General features: G+C 37.9%; 3 protein-coding genes across 3 annotated transcripts; 2 read left to right on the top strand and 1 right to left on the bottom strand.

Annotated features, from left to right (window-relative positions):
* Nucleotides 1-4309: 4309 nt before the first annotated feature.
* Cpr76Ba (Cuticular protein 76Ba) lies at nt 4310-5506 on the bottom strand. The gene has a single exon (XM_089467014.1). The coding sequence runs from the start codon at nt 5181-5183 to the stop codon at nt 4629-4631; it is 555 nt and encodes a 184-aa protein (XP_089323140.1). The 5' UTR covers nt 5184-5506; the 3' UTR covers nt 4310-4628.
* A 1598-nt stretch (nt 5507-7104) lies between these two features.
* Cpr76Bb (Cuticular protein 76Bb) lies at nt 7105-7941 on the top strand. The gene has a single exon (XM_089466659.1). It carries the CDS (start codon nt 7144-7146, stop codon nt 7747-7749), a length of 606 nt encoding a protein of 201 aa, XP_089322785.1. The 5' UTR covers nt 7105-7143; the 3' UTR covers nt 7750-7941.
* A 1950-nt stretch (nt 7942-9891) lies between these two features.
* Cpr76Bc (Cuticular protein 76Bc) lies at nt 9892-16719 on the top strand. Its single transcript, XM_089467322.1, has 3 exons — nt 9892-10119; nt 11844-12014; nt 15384-16719. Exons 1-3 carry the CDS (start codon nt 10108-10110, stop codon nt 16503-16505), a joined length of 1305 nt encoding a protein of 434 aa, XP_089323448.1. The 5' UTR covers nt 9892-10107; the 3' UTR covers nt 16506-16719.
* The last annotated feature ends 605 nt before the right edge of the window (nt 16720-17324 follow it).

Here is a 17324-nt window from a genome sequence, read left to right as displayed (position 1 = left end):
GTATAGTATAGTTGTTTCGATAACTATGTATCGGTTTCGATAACTATTTATCGATTTCGGTAAATGTATATCGGGTTCGATAACTATTTATCGGTTTCGATAATTTTTGATCGACCCCTGTCCGCCAATCAGACTTAGAGAAACTCTGACTTATACAATACATAAATATATACATGGGAATATTGATCATAATAGGAGGCATGCTAAACATGCTAAACAACTATAAAAATGTGCCGAAATTTTCTAGTGACTGTCACAAAAATTAAACTTGAAAGTTGAGTTAAGGAAGCAGCATGACAACAGCTGAATGCTACGAAACTCGATGGAAGGTACCAAAGACTAAAAATATAAAACCTATAGAAATGTTGATTCTCATCGCTAACGAAACTGAAAACATAATCATATCATTCACAGAAATGTATATGCTGTTAGGTTAGATCTTCTAGCGAATTTATGGCAGAAGCTATATTCTCTGAGGCTGCCTGACAAAAGCTGAATGATATGACACTCAATGCATACTCATCTATGAAACTTGTGGAAATATTGACTCATGAAGCTATCAGTTATCAACCGATTGAGTCCGATAAATATTAATCAATTTCGATGACTATTTGGTTATTTACTTATCGATTTCGATCAAAAATCGTTCCATAACTATTCGATAACTATTTATCGATTTCGATGAATGCTAACTGCCTGACAAAAGCTGAATGATATGACACTCAATATATATATATTGATTACATCTAGCCATCAGTTTGACAACCGATCGAATCCGATAAATAATAATCGATTTCGATAACTATTTGGATATTTATTAATCGAATTCGAAAAAAATCGTTCTATTCGTTAACTATTTATCGATTTCGATAAATGCTGACTGCATGACTGAAGCTGAATGATATGACACTGAATGCAGGGTACATCGATATTTAATTCGATAACTATTTGTCGATTTCGATTCTCAAAGGAGCCCTACAGACACAGAACAGAGGCAGATATGTTTCAAAATATTTTTAGCTTAAACAGGGCGTGGGCGTCTGCTCAACAGCTTGTAAACAAGCAAATGCTTTACGGCTCGTAGAAATTCCTCGAAGCAATCAGATTCCTGGTATTGAAATTTGTGGGAGAGCTGCTTATTCATGCCCAATTTGTCGGACGGCGGGAGGAAAGGAGAGTAAGCTTTATTGGGAATTCTAGAAAATAATAAAATATTTAAGGGAAGACAAAATACGTCGTGACGACTGAGTCTCGCAAATGCTCAACAATTCATAAGAGCTGCTGTTTCTATAAATCGAATTATTTAATTCGGAATATTTTTGTCATTTTTGAATCTAACTGACAACTTTGAACCCTCTCTCATATTTTCTCTCTCTCTACCTATCTCTCTCTCTTTCACACACGGCATTTTTATGTAAAATATATTTAGCCATCGCACACTTTACGATTTTCTATGTGTAAATTTATGATTGCATAATTTGCTTAGACTCGATTGCTGCAATTCAGTTTTATGCCTAAGCCTTCGTTTCATTTTTTATGACATCCATCCCGGGTGACTACTTTACTCGTCTGTCTGTCTGTCTCTCTGGCTGGCTGGCTGGCTGTGTCTGATGTGACATTTAGCCCAGTTTTACGGCTCGACCTCATTGCCAACGATTTTCCGCTGTCCCAGGCGGCGTATGCGCAATATTTCAGTTTGCCGCCGCTTGCCGCTTGTTGCTCATGTTGCCGTCATCAACATGAGCAGCAGCAGCATCATCATCATCGTCGTCATTATCATCATGATGCTTGTCATAATCGTTGCTGCATCTCTTCATCTCCGTCATCATATTCACAACTTAACGTCCACTTCGCCGTCAAACAGGCCGTAAAGTGGCATTTCCGTTGTCGTCCTCCTTCGCTGGTTCGTTTGGCTCCGTGCGCTGGTTCGTTTGGTTCGCATCGTGCTCCCTTTTTGTATGCAGCATAAAATTAAATTATTTGTTGCATAAGCTGGCCAACCGACTCAAACCCCAACGCCCCCGTCCGCCGTCCGTCGTCCGACGCCGCCTTCGGCCCACTACAAAAACCAACGAACTATGCACCAAAGTGCTAAGCCATGAGAAAGTGTGCACTTGAAGCGGCACAAGCCGCATGCTACATAGCCCATGGCCACGCCCCCTGCATCGTTGGCGTTGTCGTTGGAGGCAGCGACAGTAGCAGCAGCAGGAGCAGCAGCAGGGGCAGCACATTATTATACTTTGAGCGGCGCCGAAATCAGGCAAAACTTTCTGTTTGGCCGCTACTGCTGCTGTCGCTGCAGCTGCTTTTCTTTATTTTTATTTTTGTCATAACAGTTGAAGTTGCAGAAGACGAAAAAGAAGAAGCAGAAGCAGAAGCAGAAAGTAAAGACGCCCAAAAAGAGGGCAACAGTTTTTCCACGCGTTGCACTTTTCGTTGTGAGCGTCGCCTTCGTTTTCATTACATTTCGTTTCATTCATTTATTCCATGCTCGTTCTCGCTCGCTCTCCCACTCTCTCGCTCTGGCTGCATTCATTCATTTCGGACTTGGCGATTTAATTCGACTTTCGACTCGTTCGCTCAGTAACTCCGGCTCCCAATTTCCTACAGCGGCCGCTCGCCCGACCGCCAGCGAAACGTTGGACTTATGTCGCGGATTACGAAAGCCAACGAATGTTGTATACGCTGCCAATAGCTGAAGAAGAGAAGTAAAAGTAATAAGTGAGAATCTATGAGAGCGTGTGAGTGTACTGTATTTATATGGTGGATTACTGTATTTATTCATAATTATTTATTTGCATTTTTTTTAGCATATTTAACCCTAAATAAATATATTATATTATTATTATTATTATTATTTTTTTTTTTTTTAATTATTATAGTTGTTCAAGTCGTAAACAGCATGCCTTTGCAGTTTTTTATACATATGAGAATCTCATAGAAGGGTGCAATAATATTGCCTATATAAGCAATTAGGTTAATCTGTGAGCAAATCGTTTTTAAGAATATCTTAGCGAAAGTAAAGCTAAACTTATATCTCTAATATTGGCCATTTGTAAGCTAAGAAATAATATAAAAATCATATTCTTAGAATAAAACTTTTATATATAGATATATACATTTATATTTGTCTTCAATTACTTAAAATCTCCTCAAGTCTCCATTTTCTGTTAGTGTATTTGGGTAAACTAACAAAGTGCAATGTGAACTCTTTGTATAAATTTCACGGCTGGTCTGATGGGTCTCCACCGCCAGCTCAGAGCGGCTCTCTGGCATGCGTTTGTCTTGCGAGCTCACCTGGCCGTTTTCACCTGCCCAATTTAAGTTTTTCTCTGCGCCCTCCTTTTTTGGTTATTTTACTTTATTTTTCGTTAAGGCAGCCGCAATTTCCACTGCTCATTTGCATATTTAATGAAACCGTATAAAGCGGCAAAGGGTCGGGCTAGGTCAAGCGTAAGTACGTAGGCAAATTATGAGCCAAAAATGCACAGGTTTTTATTATCGTTTTCAGCACGAATGCAAATACATATATACATATATACACACATATACATGTGTAGGTACACATGTGAATTCTCCTTATCTGGAGCCCTTGCACCAAATTGTCAACAACAATTGTCGGCGGTCGAAAATCTTCTGTAGACAATAAATGCATCCCATCATTTACATAGGCAGCTTTGCAGCAGACTTAAGAGCTTATTCCGTGCCGGCGCTTCAATCAGCTTGACCAGATGCCAGATTCTCGAAAATCTTTGCCCTGCGGTCTCGCAACACTTGCAGATTTATGTGACCGCAAAACTTTGCTGCGCGGCATAAATTAATGTTGAATTGATGAATTTGAATGAGGCTGCTGAACTAATCGGATATTTTGGTTAATTTGCAAAGCTTTTTATTAGATTTGCGCAGGAAGAGTTGGAATTTGAGATGCGATTTTTTATTTTTAATTTAATATGCAGTTTAAAGAACTGATAAAAAATTAAATATTTTTTTATGGATTAAACAAGCAATAATATAAATTATACAAAACAAATATACAAAAGCAAAAACGCAAAAGATATAATTAAAAATTAAAATTAAAATATAATAATAAAAATAATAAGGAATTTAAATTATTTACTAATTTTTTTATATATTTTATTTTTATGATTCATATGTTGTTCACATATAATTCATATTTTATTTTTACTCATATACAAATAAATGAATTGTCAACGTATAATATTGACTAAAAAACATATTTATTTATAGACAATACAAATTTTCATTCATCTGTCACAATAAACCTTAGAAAGGCTTAACGGCTTAATTTAAATTGTGAATTTCAAGCAGTTCAAAATTAAACGACTGCTGCTCACTTACCAAGCAGTTCATGCCGTACTAAAACTCTACTTGAAAGCAGTGTAATGGCTACACAGCATAGCCTATGACTCTCAAACTTTAATTTTTATGCCGAAAAATATGATTTAAAATTTATTTATTATATAGTTAAAAAATTCTCCAATTTGCACTAAAATAAAACACCTTACGTTAAATTTATCCTTGCTATAATATTTATTATATTTTGATCGTATTGGCATTCATTTTCAAAGAGTTCTCTTCTATTATCATAAGCTAGCTTCCATTTCCATTCACCACCATTTGCTGCCCGTGTCCTGCTTCACATCCACATAGCTGCTGGCATGACCATGTCCATGTCCATAGTAGCTATGATCGTACGACTTGTGCTCCGCCGGCTGGTAGGCGTGTCCAATGTGCTTGACCACAGCCTGGAAGCCATTGTGGTCATCGGCCGTGTACTCCACGATGCGAGTGCGTCCGTCGGCCTCCTTCATGGTGTAGCCGCCCTTCACCTTGTCGCCGTCGCGCGTCTCCCACTGCTGCTTAATGTCGCCCGTCTTAGTATCCTTGACGCCATAGTCGAACTGATACTTGGGATGATGATGTGCCTCCTCCACAGCCACATGGTGGTGCTGTGGTGCCCAGTGCACCTGCTGTGGTGCAGCGGCCACATAATAATGCTGCTGCTCCTGCTGCGGTGCCCAGTGCCACTTCTTGGGCGCCTCGTGATGCGTCTTGATGCTGTAGCCCACGCCATGGCCGTGCTCATAGCCGCCATGCGGCAGATAGCTGGCCGCCGCCACGCCCAGCAGGGCGCAGCAAACCAAAGTCAATTTCTGAGCCATTTCTAAGTTAAGTTAAGTGATTTTTGGCTAAGTAGACCTGAGGAACTGAGTTGAGCTGGCACGTGGTGAAGCGCCAATGGAACTGTGATGCCTAACGAGCGACGCCAAACCTTTTTATAGCCACACACGAAACATTCTCAAGTTGAAAGGAAATGTTAATTAATTAGATTTCTGGAGGTTAAATAGGCCAGCATAACTGAAATACAAAACGAAACTAAATCAAATCAAATCCAATTCAAAAAAAAAAAAAAAATACTTCAAATATTTGTGCAAATTTTCCATTTCCAAATAACGTATTCAAAATTTCTGCTAGCCCGCTTGCTCATTGCCCAATTAAAAGCGGCCCAAAAGCCACTTCAACGGCGGCAACAGCGATTAATAAATGGGGCGTTAACAGACCAAAAAGCACCGCAACGCTTGAACAACTATTGTTGTTGCCTGAAATGTTGAAGTTGTTGTTGCTTTGGCTGTTAGAAATCAATCAACAAGTGTGGCCCGCTTTCAATTTTCAGCCAAAAACAACAAATGCCTCGGCTGGCTGCATTTGCAAGCCAAGCTTCAAGTGGTTTGCTTTATTTTTATTCGTTTCTTCTTTTTTTTTTTTGTTATTCGCCCAAGCCAAACTCTGAAATGACCTTGAGACCCATTGCAGCAGGGGAGTTGGCCAGTTATGGCCATAGTACACGCCGGCATGAGGGGGCTCGTAGTGCTTCCGAATTAGTGGTAAACTAAAGACCGGCTAATGAAACAGATTTGTTTTCGGGCATAAAATATGATTAATTGTTATTGGCTGATTTATCACGGTGTGAGGTGCCAATAGGGCTGGGCATTTAACGTCTGCAGAATAGGCTCGTTAGCAAAATGGCAAGGTTATAATTTATATTTTAAAAAATATATTAAAAAAAAAAAAAAAACAATTCTAATTGAACAATCGACATTCACATATCTCGAATTAGCTAATAAATTAAATATGAAAATGTTAAATCCAAATAACAAAATATATTTAGTATTAATTTACAATTACAGAATGTGAATTGCTGAATTTGTGTGTAAGAAAAATGTATTAGACATGCCTTATATTAAGCTAGTTTATAATATTTATAAAATTATATAAAATTACATATAAAAAAAATAAATAAATAATAAATAATAAAAAAAAAACAACAACAGATATTAGAGGCATTAGGAAAAATGTTGGTTAAAATCGGGTTACAATAATTCTGCTAACTACATGTAAGCATCATAACATCATTCTGTTAAATTTGAAGTAAATTGTTTCATTATTAAAATAATAATAATAATAATAATAATAAATAACTAATATCACCACTTATGGCTATTATATGTATTTTAAATGTTTACTTAAATACTAAACTGCAAAATGCTGTATTAAATGAAATTAATATTATTTTAATTTCAATAAAAACATTTTTTAAATACAAAAACTTTTTGTATTGCTTGATCAATTTTGTAATTAATCCTGTTTTTGTCTGCATAAATCCAAAGCAACATTTCAAACAAAACTTTATTTTGTTAATTAGTAAATAATAAAGATAATAAATTTGTATTTGTCTATAAGTTAATTCACAATAAACCCATATTAGAACTTTGTTGAACTTCCAGTTTCTATCTCTATTTTCAGCATGCGAATGCATTCAATTTTCAATCACCAATGCCCTCCAATTTGTTCAATTCTTGGCCAACAATGGGCCAGAATATGATTTATTATATAATAGTAATTCAATGCAGCTCGGCGCTTTTAAGTAAACTGTAATTATACGCAACTAATTAGCCAATCAAAGGCAGGTGAATGGCTCTGGGCCCAGCGCGAGGCAGAGAGTCCGAGAGTCCGACCACCCGTTGGGCCGTGGGCAGCGCTATAAAAGCGACTCGTGGCAATGGCAAGAACCAACAGACATCAGCACCTCGTCAATCCGTTCTCAACGCAAGACAGACGAAAATGCAGCCATTCAGTGGAGTCTTGGTACTTGGCCTGTTGGGTCTGGCGCTGGCGGCGCCGCATGGACACGGACATGCGACGAGCTACAGCGTGCTGACCAAGCACGAGGCGCCGGTGCACAAGAGCTACGGACACGGACTCATCGATCACGGCTATGGATACGATGGCCTAGGCCTGGGCTACGCCGGCTATGCTGGCTATGGAGGCTATGGACATGGCTATGAGAAGCACGAGCCAGATCATTACCCGAAATATCAGTTTGACTACGGTGTGAAGGATGCGCACACAGGCGACCACAAGAGCCAGTGGGAGGCGAGGGACGGCGACAAGGTGCACGGCAGCTATTCCCTCAAGGAGGCCGATGGCACCACGCGCGTGGTGGAGTACACAGCCGACGATCACAATGGCTTCAATGCGGTGGTCAAGAAACTGGGCCACGCCCACCACCCGCAGGTCTACAAGAGCTACGGCCATGGCGATATTTATGGCGCTGGCTATGGCTACGCCAGCGATCTGTCCCCCTATGCTGGCTACGGTCACGGACTCGGACTCGGACACGGACACGGACACGCCAGCAGCTATGTGAGCGTAAAGCAGCTGCATTAGAAATCTGACGACGACTTGGAGAGGCAACACAGGAGACAAATGTGCAATAATCTATCCCGATCCGAACATACTTATATATTATAATCCACATGCAGATATAACAGACAACCAAATGAGCTTTATACAGTAAACTTAAGAGTAATTTTTATAATAATAATAACAAAGTATAAGAAAGACAATTAAATGTGTTTAAATGTGATATGAACAGCTTATATCCGAGCACAGAATCGTATTCAATTGTTCTCGCTCTGAGCAATAGCCTTCGGTTCTGTTCGTTTCTGTCCTCTGCTGAGCGCCCTGAGTTGCAGTATTAGTGTCACGCTCATTTCACGAACATCGTTTAGGGCGAGTCACGATTGACGTTCGCACAATGAGGCTCAGCAAGTGAGTAATTTGTCTTCTTGTTCACATACACAAGTCGCACACACTAATAATGGGTTTGCGTTCTTACCAATACACACACAGAACGCCTTTTGCTTCATACATATAACTCAAACAAAAGGTGAGAGAAAAGGCTTCCGATCGATCGGTAGCGAACTCTTTGAAGCAACGATGCAATCGATCGCTCTTTAACTTTTTTTCTCAGAGTGTGAAGACACTTATAAGCAGACATCGAGACACGCTCATCAATTATTTGAGAACTCTGGGTGAATCGGATATATAAGGTGCCAATAGTCTGCCGATGATAGAGCCTGGAATTTAACATTGTTTAATTTGAATTGAAGTGGCATGGCTAATGAGTGTTAAATAAATATTGCAGGACATTGAAAACCCACAAAGTGTGAATATTATAAATAATATAGCCCAACCTACGAAAATATTGATTAAATTAATCTAATTTAATTTAATCTAATGAAGTTAATAGGTTTTGCCTAGCAAACAAGCATTAGAAAATTGATTATGTCCGACTAAAATATTTTTAAATATTTCCATAACAAAAAAACTATTTGAAAAAGGTTAGTAATTTTAATAAATGAAATAAATCTGGAAATCTGAAATTAGACAAATAAAAACAAAAATAAATAAATAAATAAATAAATAAACTAGATTAAATAAAAATAAAAACAGTTATATATATGAGCCAAGTTAAATTTAAAAAAAATAATAAATAAATAAATATAATCACGATTCATGACACTAAAAAAAAAAAAATTTCAGCTGCTACAACAATGATAAATTGACGAAAATAATTATAACTTATATATATATATATATATATATATATATATAATTTATATATATATATATATATAATTTTAAATATAAAAAATATATATTTTTGCTACCGAAAAAAGCAGAAAGCTGCTAGAATCTATAGCTGTTCAACAGTCCAGCTCGACCTCCCTTCCGATTCTCCTTTTCTGATGTTAAAAACCATATGAGTATTCTATTTCACACATTCCCATTCGGAAATCTGTAATTAAACTCAGATTACCAATTTAGTTGTCTTATAAAATTGATGTAATCAGATAAGGCTATCTTTGAGATCTTTAGCTGTGGTTTAAGTGGATTTTGGTGATTAACATGTTGCATGCCATCCATCTTAACCAGCTTGGCCAACTTATGTTGGTAGCAAACGTGGCAGTGCAGTTTCTGGCGGTTGGGTTGAAATTAACATGGCTGGCAAATTCCCAAGCCGATCGCTATTAATTTATGTTAAATCCAAAACGTAATCCTGCCTGATATAAATTTTATAACGCCAGTCAACAGCTGCGCTGTGAGCGCCAAAGACCGAAGACTTTTACTCGTTTGCAGTTGAAACCAAAAGTGGAGACAGCCAAATTGGTGTTTGGATGATGCTGGAGCAGCGGCTGCTGCTGCCTGGTGATAGCGAAACGAAAACTCGTTTTCACAGTTGCAGATGGCAGCTGAAGTTTCATATAATTGTCAATTAAACGTAGCTTAGGAAGCGTGAAGCTGCTCTGCTCTGCTCTGCTCAGCTCGGCTCGGTTCGACTCGGCTGTGGCTCTGGCTGTGGCTGTGGCTGTGGCGCATCGCTGCCGTCTCGGCTGATCGCATCGACAACAATTGTGGAACCAGTTGGGCCGGAAAATCTTGTCGCCGGGAAAACGCTGCGGTGCACTGCCTGCCTGTTGTGCCGGTCGTCTTCGTTTCAGTCTGCCTATAAATACTTTGGCAATGTCGCGCAAACGCTTTAATTACGTTTTTGTCCTTGACATTGAACCAGTGTGTGACGAGCAGCGAGCAGTGAGCAGCGAGCGACTTTGACGCGTTTTACGTGCGATTTAAATCGCCACAGTGACGTAAACCACATATTTTGTGTGTACAATTTTCAAATAAAATATATATACCTGGAATATATATATATATTTAAATAAATAAATATACGTGTTTGCCATGCGTTTCTATGTAAGTGTTAAATATTTGACAGTTGTGTTTCGTTTTGCAAGCCAAACTCTGCTGACTGCAATAAGAGCGAAAGTGCTAAGCGAAAACTTTCACCCCCAAAAGTGAAAGTAGTGCAGAAATTTAAGCCATAGCACATGCAAATGCAAATCAATATTTTCCTGTTTAATGCATCAATATTCAAATTTATTATCAATTTTTGAGTAAATTACAAACTTAATGCGGATGTGTCAATTCTGGAAAAATTTTGAGAGTGGGATAGCAATTTATTACTGAAATTTCTAGTACAAGGGAAAGTTTATATACATTTTTTTTTTTTTTTTTCATTTTTGGTTGCTCTAAGCTAAATGGAAAAGCTTATAGGTAAATTGAATTTTAGATTTTTTAATAATTTATATTTTATTCTATATTCAAAAAAAAAAAAAAAAAAAAAAAAATGTTGAAAATGAAGTTTATAAATTTTTAGATAAATTCAGTTATATTTTTTAAATTGTTTTTAAATATAATATAATAATAAATAATAATAATGTAATATAATAAATTTAATATAAAAATATATATTAAATTATACAAATCATATTATATTAATATATAATAATTACAATATATTAAAATAATAATCATGTTTAGCATGAATACAAACTCTACTCCAAACAATTTGGCAATTCAAAAGCTATCAAAATCAGCCGTATTCATAGAATGTGAGCTACAATGAATGTTGCTAAGCTAATTGCCTTGTATATGAACTTTGAGAAACATTTTTCCTATGAAAACTAGATCCGGTTCACATCCTTGAACAATTTGCTTATGTTGAATCACATATTCATAGAAATCAGCCCAATCAACTAATTGCCTAGCTAATCTGATATGAAAATCAAAATCTATATTTATATCTGTATCTCATGAAACTAGTAGTTGTTGAAATTTAAATACGCCTTGGCTTGTGGAATGACAAAAATTCCAAATGCAATTTGTGCAAAAACATGTATAGACATTCTGATCGAATGCCAGACATGTCTCAACAAATTTATCTTAATGCGGTCGATTAACTTGCATTATTATACATAGACAACTGTACATGCTGTGTGTGTGTGTGTGTTTGTCTTTGGTGCAGCGACAACTCTACTAATTAGACAGATTTCATCGTGGCAGCAAAAGAAATTGCCCAAAAATGCGTGTTGCAACTTTCGGCAGACCCAAAACTCAAAAATCAGTTACAAGTTGTAAATGGCCATTGGCAACAGGCAACAGGCAATTGAAATTGAAATTGAAATTAAAATCGAAATCGAATTGAATTGTACGTGGCGTCAACTGCCATCCTGCCAGACCTGTTTCCATATCCAAGCTACTGGTCTTAAGCAAAGCCATCAATCTCCAAGCCGAAGCCATTGCTGTCACATCGTACACACAAATGTGCGTCTGGCGGAGCCTAATTTTGGGTAGAGCGAGGCGTATGCGTATTACCATTACCATTTGACAACTGTCACAACGCTGTATGACATGCCGAATCGGATTGGGGACTTGAGAAATGTCCCAATGCATCTGAACATGCGTCGTTTGGCTGTTTGCCCGTTTGGCCAATTAATTGGCCCATGCTCGCGTAATAATTTTGTAGCCAATTTATTAACTGTTGGCTGTTGGTCAACTTGTTTTATCGTTGCATTTATTAAGCGCTCCGCTGATAAAGACCAAAAACCGCACATTCATATTTCTGTTAAATGCCTTAGATAACGCGACAGCCGCCTCCAACCCCCAGCGCCGGCCGCCTCCTGCTGCTCCTCACAACGGCTCTGCTTACGGTCAGCCTCTGGACACGCCCAGTGGAATGCAAGCGTATCACAGCCGCACCTGTCGTCGTTGCGGATGATGACGAAATGATCGAATATGCTCCACAATTTGTAAGTATCCTAATACACATAAACCTCTACACGTACGCATACATATATCCCGACTCCAATAGCCCCCAGCCCAATGGTAACTAAATATGTCTGACGAGCTTCTCGAAATCGAAATAAAAAAATTGACAAGTCACGCACAATGGGGCGGAAATTGGATTTTTCGGTACAAAAAATGATACAGAGCTTGGCCTATATAAAATGAAAGATTTTAAAATGTGCTTAAGTAAAAAAATTAGCTACAATTGCATAAATTAAGTATATTTTTGACAAAGGGGAAATAATTTTTTTACTTATTTATTATTTTTATTTTTTATATTTTCATAAATTTCATCTATTTTCGTTTGCAAAAGCAAATGAAATTAATTATTAATATTTCTATTAATTATATTTCTATATTTTACATCACTTAAAATCAGATAATAATTTTTTACAATTTAAATATATTTTAATTTTTAATTTATGTTAATATTCATTTATATTCTTAAATAATTAATATATTTTAATATTTAATATAATTTTAGTTTTATTTTCTTTTGTTTATTTAAACATGAATAATAAAAATTAGTTATATCAATTTATATATATAAATAGCTAGTGCATTTTATATATACATATATATTATTCCTTATATAACAAACAATTCATTTATTAATACAATAATTAATTAATTATTTTCCCTTATTAAAAAATTAATTATTAATTATCAATCAAATTATACTACTATTTATATCAATTTCTTTTATTATTTATATATTGTCGTATTGTCGTTTATTTGCAAAAGTATTTTAAATTATTAGCTAACGCCATATGATAATATCCATATATCCAGAGATATTTAGCTTACATTAAATAATATCCCTATATGCCATATACACACACTTCAATTTAGCTTACTTCACTCTCCCTTTACTTAGAATGCCAGAGCTAAAGCCGTGCAAAGCGTTGCAGCTTGGCTTAATTTGATAACTTTTCAAATGTTTTATAGCCTTCGCATTTTTGCCAAATCGCAATTCTTTCAACTACCGACACTATTTATTATATATATATATATTTGTGTGTATATGTATGTGTATATGTATATTTAAGTGCGGCAAACGCATTTTTCGCCATTGCCAGCTATTCGAAGTGAATGTTGTTCATGCGTTTTATGATCGTCCCCACCCACAAGGCATTTTTTTCTGCGTGTGCAACAGATCGTCGCCCACATAAATCAACTGGTGCTAGTGGCCCCAACTGATCTGGTCTGGCCTAGCCCGACCTGGCTGGCTTGCTGGCTGTCTTTCCGTCCGTCTCTCTATCTGTCTGTCTGTGTGTCTGGTTGCCTCCCGGTCTCTCAGCCATTGTTGATTTCTTTCTTTTGCTCTGGTAGCCGAAAATGCGTTTTGCGTGCAGCGCACACGATCTGATCGTTCAGCGATCAGCGATCAGAGATCGAGTGCTAGCGCCATATAAGGCAAACTCACGCAGTTTGCTGCACCTACTCGCTGCTCGAAAGGAGACAATTGTTTTCATTGTAACTGTAAAGCTATGACAAGGCGCATTTAACATTTTAAAATGTTTTTCATGTGCTGCAGCAACAAGTTGTCGCCCCGTCTGTCTGCCACAAATGTCCGCCTGGTGCGACGCCTTGAATTGCCAGCGCCTGTCTGACAGTCGGTCCGTCCGTCTGTCTCTCTGTCTGTCTAGTGGTTATCCAAGTGCTTTGTGCAGTCTCCCACGAACTGTCCGCTGTCGCAATTGTCGCTGTGATGCACGCGGCCAACGCAGCGTATACGCAATTTACATATAATTGTGGCACATTCGCGTATTACGCATACGCCCAGTCGACCAGTCCAACAGTCAAGCAGTCAAACAGTCGATTAGTCGCTTCGGCCATCATAAATTCAGAGCGCACGCGCAAATTTATGAGCCAAAGTTCACACGCACCCACCGCAGCAGCAGCAGCGGGCAGCAGCAGCAGCAGCATTAAGGCCTTCTGTCGACCACCAACTGGGGCCGACTCCTGGGTGGCCAATGGTCAACAGCTCCGCCTACCGCATGCCTTATACACTTATGCAACCGGCCTAGCTCCAAAAAAGCAGCTTTGATTAAAAACAATATTTTTGCTCAAATAGATTTGATTTTGTTGCTGCTCAGGTTACGCACTCGCAATGTAATCATTTGTTTTCGTCGGACAGCGACAGCCGCGCCGCAGCAAATTGATAGGCAGCGAACAACTACAGCACTAAACTCGACCCGAGACACTGCTGAGACTGAGACTGAGACTGAGACTGGGGAGACTGTTGCCTGGACACGACTGCAGCCATTTATGGACGTCTGCGCTTAATTGACGCCAGAGCCGAAAAGCATGCGAAATACTTTGGCAATTCGCCTCTTGCCTCTGCAGAGAGGTGCTAAAGTAAAATCAAATCCAATAAATAGCTAAAGAGACAAAGACAAATGACAATGCTCCACATTCATGTAGATTAAATGAACGCATGTAAAGCCATTTGCAAATGACTTTTATGGAAAGTTCTGAAGTGCTGCTCCCATTCGCTTTCCAAAGTGTCAAGAGATCAAATCTTTATCGAATTATTCAATTAATAATTAAATGTCGTTTGACTCGCGTGTCGGCTGCAGATCAAAAGATCATTATACAGACATGGACTAGCCCAAGAGAACCGACCCAACCCAGCCTCCAGTGGCTTTCAAACTGTGCACAGCGCGTGTTCTTGCCTTGACACAATTTCCAGACCCAAGTCTAAGCCAAAACGGTGCTTACTTTATTTCGCAGTTTTTTCGACGTTTTGTCGTGAATATATATGTATATAAAAATTCTATAGATTTTTTTGTGGCAGTCACTGGAGTATTAGAGCAGCGGTGCGTGTGCGTCTGATTTTGGTCTGATTTTTGTATTCTACTCGCTTTTTCTTTTTTTTTTTTTTTTTTTTTTTTTTTTTTTTTTTTTTTTTAATAGGTGTGGTCAACGCATTTTGAAGGCACACTTAGCAAATTTTATGAATACATATGCGAAATAGTTTAACGACTTATTTAGTAGTGGTAAATAGCTTATAAAATGAACTATGTGCATATATTCGTATTTATTTAGAAATTAAAGCAACGAATATCAATGTTATCATGTAATAAATAAATATTAAAATAAAATATTATATATAATAATTTAAAAAAATCCAAGAAAAATTAACAGACAATATTACATAATTATATAATATAATATTAAATTTTAATATATTATTTAGTATATATTTTATAATTACACAATGATAATAATACAATATTATTTTTATATACATTATACATAAATATATATTTGCAATTATAACTAAAATAAACACATATATATTTTATTCCGTAAAATCCATCACACAGGAACATCCGGAATACGCATTTAGCTATGGAGTGAAGGATCTGCACACGGGCGATGTGAAGTCGCAATGGGAGTCCAGGGACGGGGATGGGGTCAAGGGGCATTATAGCATACTCGAGCCGGATGGCTCCATACGCACCGTGCACTACACGGCGGATGCCAAAAAGGGCTTCAATGCCATCGTGAAGACTGTGGGCGCCAATTCGCATCCGATTACGGAGTCGCCCGAGGGCGAAAGCGGCCCCAACGACGACTCATCCCAGTCGAAGATCAATCACTACAGCAAGGATCAGGAGCACATTGTGCTGAGCTCCGACATAAAGCCGCTGAAGAAGCCCATCGAGGATCTGACGCACTCGCATCCGAAGATTCCAAGCCTGATTGAATTCAAGCCGCATGCGCGCATCAAGCAGGTGCCCATGGAACTGGAGCCGGACATCAGGAATCGGCTGCAGCAGGCGCGGGACAACTACTTTAAGGAGATCGCGGCCGCGCACAAGCTGGAGGAGTTCTCGCAAAAGCTGCAGCCCAACTATGCGGTGCAGGAGAGCGACTGGAAGGCCGTGATTGTCAACGAGCCGCAGGAGTACCGGCCGCACTACAGCACAAGCCAGCCGCATCAGCATGCCTACTACGATCACTACCAGCCCAAGGAGCTGCCCCAGAACTATCTGCACAAGCCGGCAGCTGCTCTGCAGCCGCTGCACACCAGCTACACACAGTCCAAGCCGCGACCCATCAAGAACCCCGAGCCCATCTCCAATCACATACACCAGAAGAAGATCGTACACACCACGCCCGGCCTCAAGCACTACAAGTACAAGGCCGTCCCGAAGAGCTTCGCCCGTCCCGAATACTCCAGCTACTTCCAGCGCAAGCCCAAGAAGCTGCACGGCAAGCCACTGGCGCACATTCAACGGGCTCCACGTCCGGAGGGCTCCGGCCCTGTGCTCTTCCCCCACCACGCGGAAGACGACGACTTCGAGGAGCTGTCGGACGAGGACGAGCAGGGCGCCGCCTCGGCCAGCCTAGTGCAGTCCATGGTGCGCCGGGACAAGCAGCACATGGTGCCCATGTATGCCAGAGGTCATCAGTTCAGCTATAGAAATCTGGAGGGCGTGTGAGGAAAGCGGGCAATGCAATAGTTGGGGTGATTTTTTGTGAACTGTTTCCTTTATGTTCGTTAACTTGATATTATTATTTATGCGTAATTTATTGTTGTATGTTTAGTTGACGTGTTTTAAATAAACTAATTTTGCTATAAATTAAAGGTTTGTTAATGAAACTTTTATACATTAAATTTCTCTAAATAAAATATCTATAAACAAATTATATAAACTGAATTTCTTTAAATCCAACTTTAAAAATATATACATTTTTATAAATATAATATGAAATAAAAGATATTTTTTTATTAAATAAATTTAAAAAAATAAATTAATTTCTTTAAACATCAATTCTTAAAGTAGATTTCAATATATTACATTTGTTCAAATTGTTTTTCTATAAACTAAAATTGTATAAATAAAATTCAATAAATAAAATTCAAATAAATTAAATTTTAATAAAGTTAATCTCTATAAATTCTTTTTTGTTTTTTTTTTTTTTTTTTTTTTTTTTATTTCTAAATTAAATTTCAATAAATTATAAAAATGAAATGAATTATGAATGAAAATTAAGTTTGTATAAATTAAAATTAAAGATATTTATTTATAAAGTAATTCATTTCTATAATTTCTAAGTAAATACGTAACATTTAAATTCCAATAAACTAAATTATATTATTATATTATTAAATGATTCGATTTGAGCCAAGAACTGCTAATAAAGACATGCCAATTGAGAGCCATAACCTTGTGATTTGCCTTGCGTGGAATACTAAAGTGCAAAGGCGACCCTCGCACACACCCATACGCTAGTAAATGTATATTTGCCACAGTTTT

The sequence above is a fragment of the Drosophila arizonae genome, chromosome 4 (assembly GCF_054131065.1).
Source record: "Drosophila arizonae isolate 15081-1271.41 chromosome 4, UAZ_ARI_1.0, whole genome shotgun sequence".
In the NCBI taxonomy this organism is placed as follows: Eukaryota; Metazoa; Arthropoda; class Insecta; order Diptera; family Drosophilidae; genus Drosophila; species Drosophila arizonae.
This window is presented reverse-complemented; position numbering and strand designations above follow the sequence as displayed.